Genomic DNA, 19,664 nt, shown 5'->3' with positions numbered 1-19,664 from the left:
CCAAGGGCACGTTAGTGTGCCAGTGTCACGCCTGGCAGAACGAGGGCACACACACACACGCACACGCACACACACACACACACACACACACACACGCAGGACAAGCGACCTGGAAATGGCAAGGGGACTGTTGTGGTATCAGTGATTTAAAAAGGAGAAGGGGTCTTGGGAGGCTCAGTGACAAAGCAGAGTGAGAGGCAGCTAGGGAAGGAGGAGGGGCCTTGGGAGGCTCAGTGACAAAGCAGAGTGAGAGGCAGCTAGGGAAGGAGGAGGGACTGTGTAGATTGGCTTATTGTCTTACCCTGTCTTGTAACATGTTCCGCTTTGGAAATACTCCTGTCATGCCAATAAAGCAGATTTGAATTTTAATCTGGATAATTGGTGGGAGCACGGGTAAGGAGGAGCTGCGAGGGAGGGAGAAAAAGGAGAAAGCGGGTGGTCTTTTCACACTGACAGTGACGGAGAGCGTGCTTACATGTTGCCTGAAAAAGAACACATAGAAACTCAGACACTCGCTCACACAGAGACCTAGTTGACCTGTCTGAGCTGTCCATGAGGTGGGGATATGTTCTGGGTAAAGGGTTAGGGGTGGAAGCTGACCACTGACCCTGTCCTGCCCTGCCGCCTGTGTGTGTGAGAGTGAAAGCATTGAGGCAAACCTGGTGTTACCTCCAGCTCTGTGGGTGCTGGCACGGGGAGTCAGTGTCTGTTAGCGCAGCGACGTCTGAGTGTGAAGTGGCGAGACGCGGCCACAGCATGACCATGGCTCAGGGCCTGGTGTGGCGGAGAAAGAGGACAGGTGTAATATAGGATGAGGGCAGAGAGAGAGGTAGGGAAAGAGAGAAATAGAGAGAGAGGACGTGCAGCAAAGGAATGACATTGGCCGCCTGCAAAGGACTAACCTACTGTAAGACGGGGGTTTGAGTGCATGTCATGACCACAGGACTAACCTACTGTAAGACGGGGGTTTGAGTGCATGTCATGACCACAGGACTAACCTACTGTAAGACGGGGGTTTGAGTGCATGTCATGACCACAGGACTAACCTACTGTAAGACGGGGGTTTGAGTGCATGTCATGACCACAGGACTAACCTACTGTAAGACGGGGGTTTGAGTGCATGTCATGAACACAGGACTAACCTACTGTAAGACGGGGGTTTGAGTGCATGTCAAGACCACAGGACTAACCTACTGTAAGACGGGGGTTTGAGTGCATGTCATGACCACAGGACTAACCTACTGTAAGACGGGGGTTTGAGTGCATGTCATGACCACAGGACTAACCTACTGTAAGACGGGGGTTTGAGTGCATGTCAAGACCACAGGACTAACCTACTGTAAGACGGGGGTTTGAGTGCATGTCATGACCACAGGACTAACCTACTGTAAGACGGGGGTTTGAGTGCATGTCATGACCACAGGACTAACCTACTGTAAGACGGGGGTTTGAGTGCATGTCATGACCACAGGACTAACCTACTGTAAGACGGGGGTTTGAGTGCATGTCATGACCACAGGACTAACCTACTGTAAGACGGGGGTTTGAGTGCATGTCATGACCACAGGACTAACCTACTGTAAGACGGGGATTTGAGTGCATGTCATGACCACAGGACTAACCTACTGTAAGACGGGGGTTTGAGTGCATGTCGTGACCACAGGACTAACCTACTGTAAGACGGGGGTTTGAGTGCATGTCATGACCACAGGAGATGTTGTGGGCTGGTCAGTATTTCTGCAGACCTTTTATTAAGACAGAGCTGGTAATGGGTGGAAAGACGTCAGACTGCTGCAGCCCTCAGTGGGTTGCCGTCTAAAGTTAGACAAGAAATGCACCATAGAGAAACGATCTGTGTGAGTTAAGTGGTTCGGGTTTCAGTCAGCTAACGTCTCGTGTCGAAAGGCAAAACAAAGAGCTCTCCGTTTTTTCTTTGGTCTTCCGTTGGTTCCTCTTCTCTTTTCCCTGGAAGGTCTGCTGTGACGGGTGGTTACATTATAATCACAATCATGTTAGGGGCAAAATTAGCCAAATATTTTAATCAAGACCTGGGATTTTTAAATTAGGGTTCAAAAAGTAGTTAGAATAAGGTCACCGCTAATTAGGTGATGGTCTGACAAATGTGAGAACTAATTAAGTCTGCATGTGTTTGATTAAAGATAAGGAGGTTTTTATGATAAGAATTATGATGATGAAGCATGAGAGCAGGGAGGAAGGGGGGAAGAGAGGGGAAGAGAGGGGAAGAGGGGGGGAAGAGAGGGGAAGAGAGGGGAAGAGAGGGGCAGAGAGGGGAAGAGAGGGGAAGAGAGGGAAAGAGAGGGGAAGAGAGGGGCAGAGAGGGGAAGAGAGGGGCAGAGAGGGGCAGAGAGGGGAAGAGATGGGCAGAGAGGGGAAGAGAGGGGCAGAGAGGGGAAGAGAGGGGAAGAGAGGGGCAGAGAGGGGGAAGAGAGGGGAAGAGAGGGGAAGAGAGGGGCAGAGAGGGGCAGAGAGGGGAAGAGATGGGCAGAGAGGGGAAGAGAGGGAAAGAGAGGGGAAGAGAGGGGAAGAGAGGCAGGTCTAATTGAGGTAGAGATAATACTTGTGTGAGTGAGAGAGCTGGAGAGAGACAGAGAGAGAGGGACAGAATGAGACACAAGTGAGTGAACATGTTCATTACATTTTTTTAAATTCATTTTGATTATGTATTCTGAGTGCATGCATTATTTGTGTTCACATCAGCGTGTTTGATTGGACAATTCTGTTAGCTATTATGTACTTTGTGCATTGTGTTGTGTATGTATCCTGCACTGTAGATTTTAAACAAGCTAGTCTTCTAGCAAGACCTAGCTGTTCTCTCTCTCTCTTTCTCTCTCTCTCTCGCTCTCTCTCTCCTGCTTGCTTTTTCTCTCACCCTCTTGCTCTCCTCTCTTTCTCTCCATCTTGCTCTCCTGCCTCGCTCTTGCATCTCTACCCATCAGGCAGTGCAGAGCAGCAGTCAATAGCAACCCCCCTCGCTCATGTTCAAAGAACCCCTTATAGGCAGGATAGAAATATGCATTGTCAAAACCTTGGAGCAGACAGCACACTCACACAAGTAAAAAAACAGCAAATACACTTGAACATTCTTCAAAACGGCAAAAAATCTATATTGTTGCTGAGGCATGGAGACCAGGTACTCTTACAGGCTTGCAGTAATGCAGAGCACACCCACATACGGAACACAATGTACATTAAATACTTGTGTGGGTTGGGGTGGCGTGGACTGTATGACCTCACTATACTGTATATGCTGTACTGTAGGTAACTTTGTCCCAGATCTGTTTGTGTGCAGTCAGTGTACATAACATACTGTACTCCTTACGCTGTGCATATAGTGCATGAATGTATCCCTGTGTATTTTTGCCTCTTGCATACAGGTTGTGCCTGTACGCACGTATTCAGAGGCGGGCTGGGAGAAGCTCAATTTCTTTGTAGGCATTGGTGTGTCCCTGCGTGTGTAATTGAAATACCTGAGTTATTGACTCTCTCCCTCCAAGTCAAATGGCTGCTTGATGAGTGTGTGAGCTCTCTCATTGGACAGCTGTGGGGCAGGCAGCCAGGCAGAGAGAGGAACTATCTCCGGCTCTGTCAGGTAGGGCTGGTAATATGCCGAAATGATATGTATTGCGATTCCCATGATTCTATATGTATTGTGATCCCTTCCTGCAATTTTATTGCTGCAGAGAGAGAGAGATCATGAGAAAATGAGTTGTGATCAGTCATGGAAATAAAAGTGCTGAAGACTTGTTGGCTCACTGTTTAAACGGAAGATGGAGAACAAGCTACAGGATGAACAATACCAGAGTTTTGGCGCAGGTACAGCCGACTAGCGCTAGCTAACGCTACCTAGGAAAAAATATATATATTTCCTATTTTTACAAATTGATACATGGAGTCAAAGTATCAATATAATATTGTCAAGAAATAATATAGTGATCTGTAACTGAATCGGTCATCCCCCCCCCCCCCCCCCCCCCCCCCTCACTACTGTCAGGGCTTCTGGGTGCTGCTGAGAGGAGGACATACATGTGCATCCTGTCTGTCTCTGTCAGCACCAATCGGCTGTGGGTTAGCAGCTGTGGCTGGCGCTGCCCTGACTCCCTGGCCCACTGCTGTTCACTCACTCTGCAGTCTGTACCAGGTCACAGCCCACCAGCCACCCGCTCCCCTCATTGTTACCATAGACCCCCCTCCCTCCCCCTCCCTCCATACTCACCCGCTCCCCTCATTGTTACCATAGACCCCTCTCCCTCCCCCTCCCTCCATACTCAACCGCTCCCCTCATTGTTACCATAGACCCCCCTCCCTCCCCTCCCTCCATACTCAACTGCTCCCCTCATTGTTACCATAGACCCCCCCTCCCACCCCCTCCCTCCATACTCAAACCGCTCCCCTCATTGTTACCATAGACCCCCCTCCCTCCCCCTCCCTCCATACTCACCCTCTGCCCTCATTGTTACCATAGACCCCCCTCCCTCCATACTCACCCGCTCCCCTCATTGTTACCATAGACCCCCCTCCCTCCCCTCCCTCCATACTCAACCGCTCCCCTCATTGTTACCATAGACCCCCTTCCCACCCCCTCCCTCCATACTCAACCGCTCCCCTCATTGTTACCATAGACCCCCCTCCCTCCCCCTCCCTCCATACTCACCCTCTGCCCTCATTGTTACCATAGACCCCCCTCCCTGCCCCTCCCTCCATACTCACCCTCTGCCCTCATTGTTACCATAGACCCCCCTCCCTCCCCCTCCCTCCATACTCACCCCCTCCCCTCATTGTTACCATAGACCCCCCTCCCTCCCCCTCCCTCCATACTCACCCTCTGCCCTCATTGTTACCATAGACCCCCCTCCCTTCCCCTCCCTCCATACTCACCCTCTGCCCTCATTGTTACCATAGACCCCCCTCCCTCCTCCTCCCTCCATACTCACCCCCTCCCCTCATTGTTACCATAGACCCCCCTCCCTCCCCCTCCCTCCATACTCACCTTCTCTCAGGATTCCATTGCTCTCTCTGACTAATTTCTCTCCCTCCCTCTTTTCTGTCGATTCCTCTCTCTTTTACCCTCTTCGTTCCTCACCCAGCCTACTCTCTCTGTCTCTGTCTGTCTCTCCCTTTATCCATCAGTGTTGTTCCCTCTCTCCCCCTATTATTTACCCTCTGTCTTACGGTCCAGTACAGTAGACTACAGTGGCTGCTTGGGACAGACAGAGACACACTCCCTCCTCAGGCATTTTAATGTGTGCTAATCGATACCCCAGCGCTCAGGGAGGTGATCATTCGGACTGACCTTAATTATTGTTGCTGTAAATGAAGCCAGTCTTTATCTAGGTCTTTTCTTCTCTTTTTTTTCTTCTCCTCTTTTTTTTGCTAATGAAAATTCTGCGGACCTCTGGCTCTCTGAATGACTGCATGGGCCAGTACATTAACACTGCTCTTAGAAAGAGAGGAGAGGAGCTGCAGGGGACCGTGTGGAGGAGGGGGGCTGGAAATTCAATTAGAACTGTGTCCCGGCAGTAATTTCACTGGAATAAATGGGACAGGGAGCGGGAGAGGAGATAGAGAGAGATCACAGGAGAGGAGATAGAGAGAGATCACAGGAGAGAGGGACATGAGAAAGAAAGTGGAAAAAGGGGATGAGGTGGGATGAAGCTAGTGTGTAGAGGGACCAATGGAGGAGGGCTAGAGGGTCAATCATGGCCTAGTGGAGAGGAGGGTACAGTGGACATTTACACTGACTTAGACGTGTGGAATATACTGTTGTGGAATATACTGTTGTGGAATATACTGTTGTGGAATATACTGCTGTGGAATATACTGCTGTGGAATATACTGCTGTGGAATATACTGTTGTGGAATATACTGTTGTGGAATATACTGCTGTGGAATATACTGTTGTGGAATATACTGCTGTGGAATATACTGCTGTGGAATATACTGCTGTGGAATATACTGTTGTGGAATATACTGTTGTGGAATATACTGCTGTGGAATATACTGCTGTGGAATATACTGTTGTGGAATATACTGTTGTGGAATATACTGCTGTGGAATATACTGCTGTGGAATATACTGCTGTGGAATATACTGTTGTGGAATATACTGCTGTGGAATATACTGTTGTGGAATATACTGTTGTGGAATATACTGCTGTGGAATATACTGTTGTGGAATATACTGCTGTGGAATATACTGCTGTGGAATATACTGTTGTGGAATATACTGTTGTGGAATATACTGCTGTGGAATATACTGTTGTGGAATATACTGCTGTGGAATATACTGCTGTGGAATATACTGTTGTGGAATATACTGCTGTGGAATATACTGCTGTGGAATATACTGTTGTGGAATATACTGTTGTGGAATATACTGCTGTGGAATATACTGTTGTGGAATATACTGTTGTGGAATATACTGTTGTGGAATATACTGTTGTGGAATATAGTGCTGTGGAATATACTGTTGTGGAATATACTGTTGTGGAATATACTGCTGTGGAATATACTGTTGTGGAATATACTGTTGTGGAATATACTGTTGTGGAATATACTGTTGTGGAATATACTGCTGTGGAATATACTGTTGTGGAATATACTGCTGTGGAATATACTGTTGTGGAATATACTGTTGTGGAATATACTGTTGTGGAATATACTGTTGTGGAATATAGTGCTTATTCACAGTTATTATGTACATGTATGATATATCATATATAAGTGGCAAACACACACAGCCTACTTATTCACCCCTTTCTGCTGTGCCTTTTCAGTGGTTTAGTCTGATCTCATTCATGTGGAAACAAGGTAACGGATCAACCCATGTACGTCCCCTGGGTTGTAGAGGTTAGGCTTTGATGTTGAGTGAAGCACGGATTCCTAAGCCAAAGAGATTTCAATACCCTGCCATGCTGACAGATACGCCATGGTTTTACACACTGACGCACACACTGACACACACAGAAACATGGCCGCACACACACACACACACTCACACACACACACACACACACACACACACACACACACACACACACACACACACACACACACACACACACACACACACACACACACACACACACATACAGTATTGGGGGAAAAAACTGCAGAGTGTTGTCTAGACGCCTCCTCTCCAGTTCAATATTCAATGTGGACATGTAACATAGCATCACTGACCTCCACTCTTCTGTTCCCCAGGATGACAACTCTATGTTCTTCCAGTTCGGCCCGTCCATCGAGCAGCAGGCCTCGGTCATGCTCAACATCATGGAGGAGTACGACTGGTACATCTTCTCCATCGTCACCACATACTACCCCGGATACCTGGACTTTGTCACCAAGGTAGCTCACCGATACACGCCCTCACGACAGGGTAGCTCTCTCTTTTTCCCTCCTTCCTTTGAATACTGCCACCAGGCAGTCCATGAGCAGATTGTAACGTCACCATGGACTTATAGTCTTAACTTCTAGGATAGTGATAGGAAGGCAACTACTAAGCCCGGCGGCTAATCTCAACTTGTTCATGTTGTCAGGAAGTGTCAGTAGGTATTTAAATACTGTTGCGTTGAGAGAAATCAGATTGGCCCTGTCAAATGGCCCTTCAGCCCTCTCACACGCCTCTGTCTTCCTCAATGTCCTTGAACACCTTTTGTGATAACTCAATGTGACATATTATCATACCCAACCCTACCTCTCACCCACCCACTTCTTCCTCCCTGGTCCCTCCGTCCCTCCCTCTACCCTGTAGATCCGGAGCACCATAGAGAACAGCTTTGTGGGCTGGGAGCTGGAGGAGGTTCTGCTGCTGGACATGTCAGTGGACGATGGAGACTCTAAGATCCAGAACCAGCTGAAGAAGCTGCAGAGCCCCGTCATCCTGCTGTACTGCACTAAGGAGGAGGCCAACACCATCTTCGAAGTGGCCCACTCCGTAGGGATCACGGGCTACGGCTACACCTGGATCGTCCCCTCGCTGGTAGCTGGGGACGCTGAAGTGATCCCTGCCGAGTTCCCGACAGGTTGGTTTGGAATACGTTCTATGTGATTTATCTCCATTTAAAGTCTATGATTGGTTGCTGTTTTGATGTTGATTTATAGTTGGGAATATGTGGGACCAGGTAGCTGGTACTGATCAAAACCTAACCTGAAATCCATGCACGCAATGCACATTTTTGGGTGCAAAATCTTACATGAATATTTCTGCATGATTTACGATAAATCATCATAAATCGTTGATGGATATGGCCCTTAATAAAATATTACCATGTTAGCGATGTAAATCATATGATGTGTGATGGTCGAGTGGGCGAGGTAATGAACATGTTTTTCTGCAGGTTTTAACCAGTTCCTTGAGAAGGTTTGTCCTGCACATTAGTCTGTGACAGATGGCGGATACTGCATGAATTGAGGGTGTTTTGTGTCAAACTGTCAAAATCAACACTTTAGTTTATCACTGTTTGATGAATTGACAGTATAGGCCTTACAGTAACCTCCAGAATGTGAATTGTCTCACTAAATTCATAACTAATTGGAAGTAAGAAAAATGTGGTACGCGATATAGGTAAGGCCTGGTGTTTGCGATGGTTCAGTGTGAAGCCAAGGTGCAGGCTAACATGTTCATTTGCTAATGGGCACACTAAATACTTTTCGGACATGTTTGATGGCCTCCAATCCTCATAGGTAATTCCACTGATGCGTTCCTTAAGTGGCACTCTGGAGAGCTACAGTATCTCACCTCCTCTATCCCTCTCTCTCTCTCTCTCTCTCTCTCTCTCCACCTCTATCCCTCTCTCTCTCTCTCCACCTCCTCCTCAATCCCTCTCTTCTCTTCTTCCTCTATCCCTCTCTCTCTCCTCCTCCTCCTCTATCCCTCTCTCTCTCTCCTCCTGTATCCCTCTCTTCTCCTCCTCCTCCTCTATCCCTCTCTCTCTCCTCCTGTATCCCTCTCTTCTCCACCTCCTCCTCTATCCCTCTCTTCTCTTCTTCCTCTATCCCTCTCTCTCTCCTCCTCCTCCTCCTCTATCCCTCTCTCTCTCCCCTGTATCCCTCTCTTCTCCTCCTCCTCCTCTATCCCTCTCTCCTCCACCTCCTCCTCTATCCCTCTCTCCTCCTCCTCCTGCTCCTCTATCCCTTTCTCTCTCCTCCTCCTCCTCTATCCCTCTCTCTCCCCTCCTCCTCCTATCCCTCTCCTCCTCCTCTATCTCTCTCTCTCTCCTCCTCCTCCTCTATCCCTCTCTCTCTCCTCCTCCTCCTCTATCCCTCTCTCATCCCCCCTCCTCTATCCCTCCCCCCTCCTCTATCCCTCTCTCCTCCCCCCTCCTCTATCCCTCCCCCCCTCCTCTATCCCTCTCTCCTCCCCCCTCCTCTATCCCTCCCCCCTCCTCTATCCCTCTCTCCTCCTCCTCTATCTCTCTCTCTCTCCTCCTCCTCCTCTATCCCTCTCTCCTCCACCTCCTCCTCTATCCCTCTCTTCTCCTCCTCTATCTCTCTCTCCTCCTGCTCCTCTATCCCTTTCTCTCTCCTCCTCCTCCTCCTCTATCCCTTTCTCTCTCCTCCTCCTCCTCCTCCTCCTCCTCTTCCTCCTCTATCCCTCTCTCTCCTCCTCCATCCCTCTCTCCCCTCCTCCTCCTCTATCCCTCTCTCTCTCTCCTCCTCCTCCTCCTCCTCCTCCTCCTCTATCCCTCTCTCTCGCCTCCCCCTCTACCCCTCTCTCCTCCTCCTCTACCCCTCTCTCCTCCTCCTCTATCCCTCTCTCCTCCTCCTCCTTCTCCTCTATCCTTTTCTCTCTCCTCCTCCTCTATCCCTCTCTCCCCTCCTCCCCTATCCCTCTCTCTCCTCCTCCTCCTCTATCCATCTGTCTCCTCCTCCTCTATCCCTCTCTCTCCTCCTCCTCCTCTATCCCTCTATCCTCCTCTTCCTCCTCCTCTATCCCTCTCTCCTCCTCCTCCCCTATCCCTCTCTCCTCCTCCCCCTCCTCTATCCCTCTCTCTTCCTCCCCCTCCTCTATCCCTCCCCCTCCTCTATCCCTCCCCCTCCTCTATCCCTCTCTCCTCCTCCTCCCCTAAACCTCTCTCCTCCTCCTCCTGCTCCTCTATCCCTTTCTCTCTCCTCCTCCTCCTCCTCTATCCCTTTCTCTCTCCTCCTCCTCCTCCTCCTCTATCCCTCTCTCTCCTCCTCCATCCCTCTCTCCCCTCCTCCTCCTCTATCCCTCTCTCCTCCTCCTCCTCCTCTATCCCTTTCTCTCTCCTCCTCCTCCTCCTCCTCCTCCTCTATCCCTCTCTCTCCTCCTCCATCCCTCTCTCCCCTCCTCCTCCTCTATCCCTCTCTCCTCCTCCTCCTCCTCCTCCTCCTCCTCCTCCTCCTCCTCCTCCTCCTCCTCCTCCTCTATCCCTCTCTCTCGCCTCCTCCTCTACCCCTCTCTCCTCCTCCTCTACCCCTCTCTCCTCCTCCTCTATCCCTCTCTCCTCCTCCTCCTTCTCCTCTATCCTTTTCTCTCTCCTCCTCCTCTATCCCTCTCTCTCCTCCTCCCCTATCCCTCTCTCTCCTCCTCCTCCTCTATCCATCTGTCTCCTCCTCCTCTATCCCTCTCTCTCCTCCTCCTCCTCTATCCCTCTATCCTCCTCTTCCTCCTCCTCTATCCCTCTCTCCTCCTCCTCCCCTATCCCTCTCTCCTCCTCCCCCTCCTCTATCCCTCTCTCTTCCTCCCCCTCCTCTATCCCTCCCCCTCCTCTATCCCTCCCCCTCCTCTATCCCTCTCTCCTCCTCCTCCCCTAAACCTCTCTCCTCCTCCTCCTCCCCCTCCTCTATCCCTCTCTCCCCCCCCTCCTCTATCCCTCCCCCCTCCTCCCCCTCCTCTATCCCTCTCTCCTCCCCCCTCCTCTATCCCTCTCTCATCCCCCCTCCTCTATCCCTCCCCCCTCCTCTATCCCTCTCTCCTCCCCCCTCCTCTATCCCTCCCCCCTCCTCTATCCCTCTCTCCTCCCCCCTCCTCTATCCCTCCCCCCTCCTCTATCCCTCTCTCCTCCCCCTCCTCTATCCCTCCCCCCTCCTCTATCCCTCCCCCTCCTCTATCCCTCTCTCCTCCCCCCTCCTCTATCCCTCTCTCCTCCCCCCTCCTCTATCCCTCCCCCCTCCTCTATCCCTCTCTCCTCCCCCCTCCTCTATCCCTCCCCCCTCCTCTATCCCTCCCCTCTCCTCTATCCCTCTCTCCTCCTCCCCCTCCTATATCCCTCTCTCTTTCTCAATTCACTTAAACACAATTCTCGTGACACACAGATATTGCTAATGTATTTAGCATGTGACCCTCCTAATCTTACATCACAGACAATGATGAGCTGTCTGGCACCAATGGCGGGGTTTTGTAATCAGGTCCTCCAATCAACAGTTAGAATGAGAAGGAGGGGCGGGGAGTAGAGGACTACTGCAGTTCAAATGGAAGGACAAGGGGTCTGGATCTCAGAGCACAAGTGCTCATACACCTCCAAGTCAATGCCACTGTCCCCCACTTCCTGTTTACCCCCATCGCTAAGGGTGATGAGATTGTCTAAGTTGTTGCGAGATTTTCCTCATGTCCTGAGATGGACAGTTCCCACTGGCTACCAACCAACCCTTTCCACTAGCATGCACACACTCTAGTTCTATAATATCATTTTTGCAGGGTGACTATAAAAGCCTTGAGAAAGTGTCAACAGAGTGTGACATTAGATATGGTCCTGGAGAGACTGAGCTGTCATCCGAGAGCCCCGTGGGTCTACAGGTTGGATGCTGTCTGTCTATTTCTGTCCAGTTGCCTGGTAATGGATTGGCCAGACCCTGTCAAGCGGGCCGGAGAGAGCGTGAGGATGCAGTTTGACTGAGAAGAGAGGAGAGGGGTGGCTGTCAGTGGTGTGTGGCACACGCCTCACAGTGTGTTTAGCCCCTTGAGTGCATAACCCCTTTTCCTCTATTCTCTTTCTCTATCTCCCTCCTATCTCCCTCTCTATCTCCCTCTCTATCTCCCTCTCTATCTCCCTCCTATCTCCCTCTCTATCTCCCTCCTATCTCCCTCTCTATCTCCCTCCTATCTCCCTCTCTATCTCCCTCTCTATCTCCCTCCTATCTCCCTCTCTATCTCCCTCTCTATCTCCCTCCTATCTCCCTCTCCATCTCCCTCTCTATCTCCCTCCTATCTCCCTCTCTATCTCCCTCTCTATCTCCCTCCTATCTCCCTCTCTATCTCCCTCTCTATCTCCCTCCTATCTCCCTCTCTATCTCCCTACTGTCTCCTCTGTCCACTGTATGTCATGATCTCTCCCTTTCTTCCTATTCTCATCACTCTATCTGTTTCTGCCTCTTCCCTCATTTCTCTCTCTCTCTTGCTCTCTATCCACCCCCTCCTTCTCATCTCTCTCTCTCTCTGTCTCTCTGCAGGTTTAATCTCTGTGTCGTATGACGAGTGGGACTACGGCCTGGAGGCTCGCGTGCGCGATGGGGTGGCTGTCATCGCCATGGCAACCTCCACCATGATGCTCGACAGGGGGGCACACACCCTGATGAAGTCTGAGTGCCACGGGGCCACGGACAAGAAGGGGCCCATTGCTGGGAACCCAAATGAGGTGCTCAGGTAAATCTGGGGCGGGTCACCTATCAACCCTTTGAAATCTTTCAACATCTGCACACACAAAGAGTAACACACACATACACACACATCTCCCTCCCAAAACAGCCCCCCTCCCCGTGCTGCACCCCCACACCCAGACCCTCTCCTTTCCTCTGCTGGGCCTTTTGAACTGGTTGTGATGCGGAGCTTTGCTTTGCCAGCGCTTTAATTGGTCCCAGTGGCGTTTCAGTCTGAGAACAGTAGCCCGTTGTGCTGCTCTGTGGAACTGAGTGGGGTATTGCATTCCGGGGCAGTTCCACCCTACTCTGTGTTTTGCCACTCTGCCTCTATGTGTTGGGGGATTGTTGGGCATCCTGTTGGGACACCAAAGTGGGTTTGGCTGCTTACAAAAATCCTGTTTCCTCCACTGATTCGGGGCTTGTTGGGAGCGGCTGAGTGCTATTTCTGTTGCTGTATCGAGGCAGCACCTGGGGATGCTCTGAGCTTTCTCTCACACAAGCATTTCTGGTTGCAGTTCAAAGCCTAACTGAGTCTAGCTCACTTCGGAAGCTCTGCCTGCTGTATTGTCTCACAGGAAGCTGTCAGGTGTCATTTCAGCGTAGGCCTCTTACGTTATGCCGTAGTTGTTTGTCCCTGCCCAGTGCTACTTTCCCCGGTATATTGTCCTCTGTAATACTCTCCCCAGCCGCCTCTAACCCACTGTTTCATAATCAACTAGTCTGTGCATTTGATTAGATCATGCTGAACTGTTCTCAGATCGTGCTCTGGTTTTACTTGAACTAACCTGTTTGTTGATAACCTCTGTCTTCAGGGGGTCAATGAGCTGATTAGCAGCAAGCCTACAGATAGTCAGATAGACTCTTGCTAACCCAATCAGTGCTTCCTCTCATGTGATAGATACGGCACCATGGGGCTATGAGAGCAGCCTGGTGGGATGCCAGGGGTTATCAGACCTATAACAGCCTATATTACTATGTATCCTCATTTTATTGTCTTTTTTAATGTGTCGGATAAAAAAGATAAAGAAGTCTATGGCCATTTACACATAGCCTTTCTGTGTGACTCTAGATGAAATATGTTGATACCTTGCTGTACTTCCCTTCAGGGTTTTTCACTTATTGAATCCCGGAGAGTTAGGGGACCTGATTGGCGCTTTAAGTCATGTGTGGAAAAACAAAATGAAAATCCTGTATTTGCCCGAGGTATTTGTCAAGGATCTGGGACACCGGTATAAGGTATCATATGTGAGTGGTGTCAGAGTCTATCTCGAAGAAAGCGAAGGAGTCAGGCGCAGGACACAGGTAAGAGTAAAAAAAACACTGATTTACTCAATCCAAACATGTAACAAAAATCCCGTTCCAAACCAGGACAAAACAGGACACAAAATCCCGTTCCAAACCAGGACAAAACAGGACACAAAATCCCATTCCAAACCAGGACAAAATGGGACACAAAATCCAACCCACCGGAATACACGAAAGACAATCACTCACAAAGCAGAAAGGGAAACCAGACGGTTAAATAAGGAACATAATTATGAGATGGGAACCAGGTGTGTAAACAGACAAAACAAAAGGAAAAATGAAACATGGATCGGTGGCGGCTAGAAAGCCGTTGACGCCGAAACGCCGCCTGAACAAGGAGAGGGAACAACTTCGGTGGAAGTCGTGACAAGTGGTGTGTTTTTTAAAATTCTAAATGAATTTGGATATTTTCTTTTCTTATAGGAGAATCAGTAGAAACACACCATGGAATAGATTGAATGACTTTTACCTGTACTTTTACGTACTGGTAGAGGATAGTATGGACCGTTCCATTAGTGGAACCTGAAGGCACCTGGATCATGGTCTAACAAAGCTGACTCTGACCCACCTCAACAGGAACAGGTTACATGTTATAAATGAGCAGTGTGTTGGAAAAGGGGTCAAGTGCTTTTAAGTGTTGTGGAAATGTAGGTCTGCGGTAGTTTGTCTGTTGGAGAAGACAAATGCTTGAGCAGTATTTTGACCCTGCATGGTCTTCGGAGTGACCTCTGCTATGTCCAGCCAGTAGGCAGCTGCAGTCCATAAACTCCTGCTGAGTATCTGTTATGGGGATGGAAGTGGGCTACTTCACAGAGCTTTTGGGTGATGGATGTAAAATGGTACCTGTTTATGATGGAGCTTTAATGGAACTGGGTCAGACTGCTGGTCTCTCTTTCTCTCTCTCTCTCTCTGTCTTTATTTCTCTCTCTCTCTCCATCTCTCACTCTGTCTCTCTCTTACACACACACACACACACACACACACACACACAATATTCTGTTTTTCAAAATTAAAATCAGGGATAGTTTATTAAAACCTCCTAATCAATATTTCACAATATTGCCTGTGTGTTCAGCGTACTGTATCTACATAATCTGACATGTGGCCTGTGTGTTCAGCGTACTGTATCTACATAATCTGACATGTGGCCTGTGTGTTCACCGTACTGTATCTACATAATCTGACATGTGACCTGTGTGTTCACCGTACTGTATCTACATAATCTGACATGTGGCCTGTGTGTTCACCGTACTGTATCTACATAATCTGACATGTGGCCTGTGTGTTCACCGTACTGTATCTACATAATCTGACATGTGACCTGTGTGTTCACCGTACTGTATCTACATAATCTGACATGTGACCTGTGTGTTCACCGTACTGTATCTACATAATCTGACATGTGGCCTGTGTGTTCACCGTACTGTATCTACATAATCTGACATGTGACCTGTGTGTTCACCGTACTGTATCTACATAATCTGACATGTGACCTGTGTGTTCACCGTACTGTATCTACATAATCTGACATGTGGCCTGTGTGTTCACCGTACTGTATCTACATAATCTGACATGTGGCCTGTGTGTTCACCGTACTGTATCTACATAATCTGACATGTGACCTGTGTGTTCACCGTACTGTATCTACATAATCTGACATGTGACCAGTGTGTTCACCGTACTGTATCTACATAATCTGACATGTGACCTGTGTGTTCACCGTACTGTATCTACATAATCTGACATGTGGCCTGTGTGTTCACCGTACTGTATCTACATAATCTGACATGTGGCCTGTGTGTTCACCGTACTGTATCTACATAATCTGACATGTGGCCTGTGTGTTCACCGTACTGTATCTACATAATCTGACATGTGACCTGTGTGTTCACCGTACTGTATCTACATAATCTGACATGTGGCCTGTGTGTTCACCGTACTGTATCTACATAATCTGACATGTGGCCTGTGTGTTCACCGTACTGTATCTACATAATCTGACATGTGACCTGTGTGTTCACCGTACTGTATCTACATAATCTGACATGTGACCTGTGTGTTCACCGTACTGTATCTACATAATCTGACATGTGGCCTGTGTGTTCACCGTACTGTATCTACATAATCTGACATGTGACCTGTGTGTTCACCGTACTGTATCTACATAATCTGACATGTGACCTGTGTGTTCACCGTACTGTATCTACATAATCTGACATGTGGCCTGTGTGTTCACCGTACTGTATCTACATAATCTGACATGTGGCCTGTGTGTTCACCGTACTGTATCTACATAATCTGACATGTGACCTGTGTGTTCACCGTACTGTATCTACATAATCTGACATGTGACCAGTGTGTTCACCGTACTGTATCTACATAATCTGACATGTGACCTGTGTGTTCACCGTACTGTATCTACATAATCTGACATGTGGCCTGTGTGTTCACCGTACTGTATCTACATAATCTGACATGTGGCCTGTATGTTCACCGTACTGTATCTACATAATCTGACATGTGGCCTGTGTGTTCACCGTATTGTATCTACATAATCTGACATGTGGCCTGTGTGTTCACCGTACTGTATCTACATAATCTGACATGTGGCCTGTGTGTTCACCGTACTGTATCTACATAATCTGACATGTAACCTGTGTGTTCACCTTACTGTATCTACATAATCTGACATGTGGCCTGTGTGTTCACCGTACTGTATCTACATAATCTGACATGTGGCCTGTGTGTTCACCGTACTGTATCTACATAATCTGACATGTGACCTGTGTGTTCACCGTACTGTATCTACATAATCTGACATGTGGCCTGTGCGTTCACCGTACTGTATCTACATAATCTGACATGTGGCCTGTGTGTTCACCGTACTGTATCTACATAATCTGACATGTGGCCTGTGTGTTCACCGTACTGTATCTACATAATCTGACATGTGATCTGTGTGTTCACCGTACTGTATCTACATAATCTGACATGTGGCCTGTGTGTTCACCGTACTGTATCTACATAATCTGACATGTGACCTGTGTGTTCACCGTACTGTATCTACATAATCTGACATGTGACCTGTGTGTTCACCGTACTGTATCTACATAATCTGACATGTGGCCTGTGTGTTCACCGTACTGTATCTACATAATCTGACATGTGGCCTGTGTGTTCACCGTACTGTATCTACATAATCTGACATGTGGCCTGTGTGTTCACCGTACTGTATCTACATAATCTGACATGTGGCCTGTGTGTTCACCGTACTGTATCTACATAATCTGACATGTGACCTGTGTGTTCATCGTACTGTATCTACATAATCTGACATGTGGCCTGTGTGCGTTAATGACCCGTCCTCCCCTGGGCTTTATGCGTTGACTAAGAGGAAGGGGTGTATATAGGTGTGTGGTGATTTTACTGAGAGAGAGAGACGCCAGGAGGGCAGTGAGTGGGAGAAGGTGAAATAGGCAGGAAAGTGAAACACATTTCACAGCAAAGAACAGTATCGTTACAGAGATGGAGAGAAACAGGGGGTAGAAGTGAAGTGAAGAGAGAAATATGGCCTGTCTACCCCCTCTCTTTCCCCTCTTCTATCACTCTCTCTCTCTCTCTCTCTGTGAGATTATGGTTCCCATAGCAACGCAGCAGATTGGCTTGGAAATCTTGGTGGTTGTGGGTACCATGGCAACACATTACATATGCTTGTGTGAGTCTCTGTGCCGGCATTGTCAACGTGTGTAGGATGGTACAGTATACACGTTCACACACAAATACCCCACATGTACATTGTCATGCGTACCTATACCATCCTAAACATTCAAGAGGACACATTCTCCAGTCACCTTGTAAATGGTTTATAATTTATGCAGCATATTCCATAGGCTTTGCGTCGGTGCCAAGGTTGCCTCTGATTTACATGGCATTTCTAACAGACGGTTCTCTATTATTTCTCCACTTAATATTTCATACTTTACCTTTCCACGTGCAGTAGCGAGAGAGAAACAAGTAGAACGATTCGGTTGAAGGATTTTTGAGAAATGTTGAAAGGACGTTGTAAATCCTGTGTTTTGGACCCGTGACATTTCGGAGCACACAGAACAGTAATGTTTTTTGCCAGTTTGCATCTACCTGTTTACCTATCATGCCATTCTATCAAGCAAATCCACAGCCTCTCCCACTCTCCTACACACATACCAAGGTGCAGCGGTGTACTGTATACCTCTCATTACGCAACATACAGGTAACAGCCAAAAGGAAACATCAAAATAAAGTGTCTTAATTAGAGGTCGACCGATTAATCGGAATGGCCGATTTAATTATGGCCGATTTCAAGTTTTCATAACAATCGGTATTTTTGGACACCAATTTGGCCGATTTCTTTTCTCTTTTTTATCCTACACCTTTATTTAATCTTTATTTAACTAGGCAAGTCAGTTAAGAACACATTCTTATTTTCAATGACGGCCTAGGAACGGTGGGTTAACTGCCTCGTTCAGGGGCAGAATGACAGATTTTTACCTTGTCAGCTCGGGGATTCAATCTTGCAACCTTACAGTTAACTAGTCCAATGATCTAACCACCTGTCTCTCATTGCACTCCACGAGGAGCCTGCCTGTTACGCGAATGCAGTAAACCAAGGTAAGTTGCTAGCTAGCATTAAACTTATCTTATAAAAAACAATCAATCAATCATAATCACTTGTTAACTACACATGGTTGATGATATTACTAATTTATCTAGCGTGTCCTGCGTTGCATATAATCGATGCGGTGCGTATCGTTGCTCCAATGAGTACCTAACCATAAACATCAATGCCTTTCTTAAAATCAATACACAGAAGTATATATTTCTAAACCTGCATATTTAGCTAAAAGAAATCCAGGTTAGCAGGCAATATTAACCAGGTGAAATTGTGTCACTTCTCTTGCGTTCATTGCACGCAGAGTCAGTGTATATGCAACAGTTTGGGCTGCCTAATTTGCCAGAATTTTACGTAATTATGACATAACATTGAAGGTTGTGCAATGTAACAGGAATATTTAGACTTATGGATGCCACCCCACCCGTAAGATAAAATACGGAATGGTTCCGTATTTCACTGAAAGAATAAACGTCTTGTTTACGAGATGATAGTTTCCGGATTCGACCATATTAATGACCTAAGGCTCGTATTTCTGTGTGTTATTATGTTATAACTAAGTCTATGATTTGATAGAGCAGTCTGACTGAGCGATGGTAGGCAGCAGCAGGCTCGTAAGCATTCATTCAAACAGCACTTTCATGCGTTTGCCAGCAGCTGTTTATGACTTCAAGCCTATCAATTCCCGAGATTAGGCTGGTGTAACTGATGTGAAATGGCTAGCTAGTTAGCGGGATGCGCGCTAATAGTGTTTCAAACGTCACTCGCGCTGAGACTTGGAGTGGTTGTTCCCCTTGCTCTGCAAGGCCCGCTGCTTTTGTGGAGCGATGGGTAACGCTGCTTCGAGGGTGGCTGTTGACGATGTATTCCTGGTTCGAGCCCAGGTAGGAGCGAGGAGAGGGACGGAAGCTATACTGTTACACTGGCAATACTGAAGTGCCTATAAGAACATCCAATAGTCAAAGATTAATGAAATACAAATGGTATAGAGAGAAATAGTCCTATAATAACTACAACCTAAAAACTTCTTACCTGGGAATATTGAAGACTCATGTTAAAAGGAACCACCAGCTTTCATATGTTCTCATGTT

At 47.9% G+C, this 19,664-nt stretch overlaps 1 protein-coding gene across 2 annotated transcripts in view; it reads left to right on the top strand.

The window, feature by feature from the left end:
- LOC109891962 (glutamate receptor ionotropic, NMDA 2B) overlaps positions 1–19,664 on the top strand; it is a 98,968-nt gene that overhangs the window by 66,878 nt on the left and 12,426 nt on the right. For both annotated transcript variants that reach the window (XM_031820359.1, XM_031820358.1), the window contains exons 4-6: positions 7,221–7,364; positions 7,771–8,041; positions 12,432–12,624. In XM_031820359.1, the coding sequence (XP_031676219.1) occupies positions 7,221–7,364; positions 7,771–8,041; positions 12,432–12,624 (608 nt within the window). The remainder of the gene's footprint in view (positions 1–7,220; positions 7,365–7,770; positions 8,042–12,431; positions 12,625–19,664) is intronic.

This window comes from Oncorhynchus kisutch, unplaced genomic scaffold (genome assembly GCF_002021735.2).
Source record: "Oncorhynchus kisutch isolate 150728-3 unplaced genomic scaffold, Okis_V2 scaffold3274, whole genome shotgun sequence".
Taxonomy (NCBI): Eukaryota; Metazoa; Chordata; class Actinopteri; order Salmoniformes; family Salmonidae; genus Oncorhynchus; species Oncorhynchus kisutch.
Note: the sequence above shows the minus strand (reverse complement) of the source record. Positions and strands in the feature narration are given on the sequence as shown.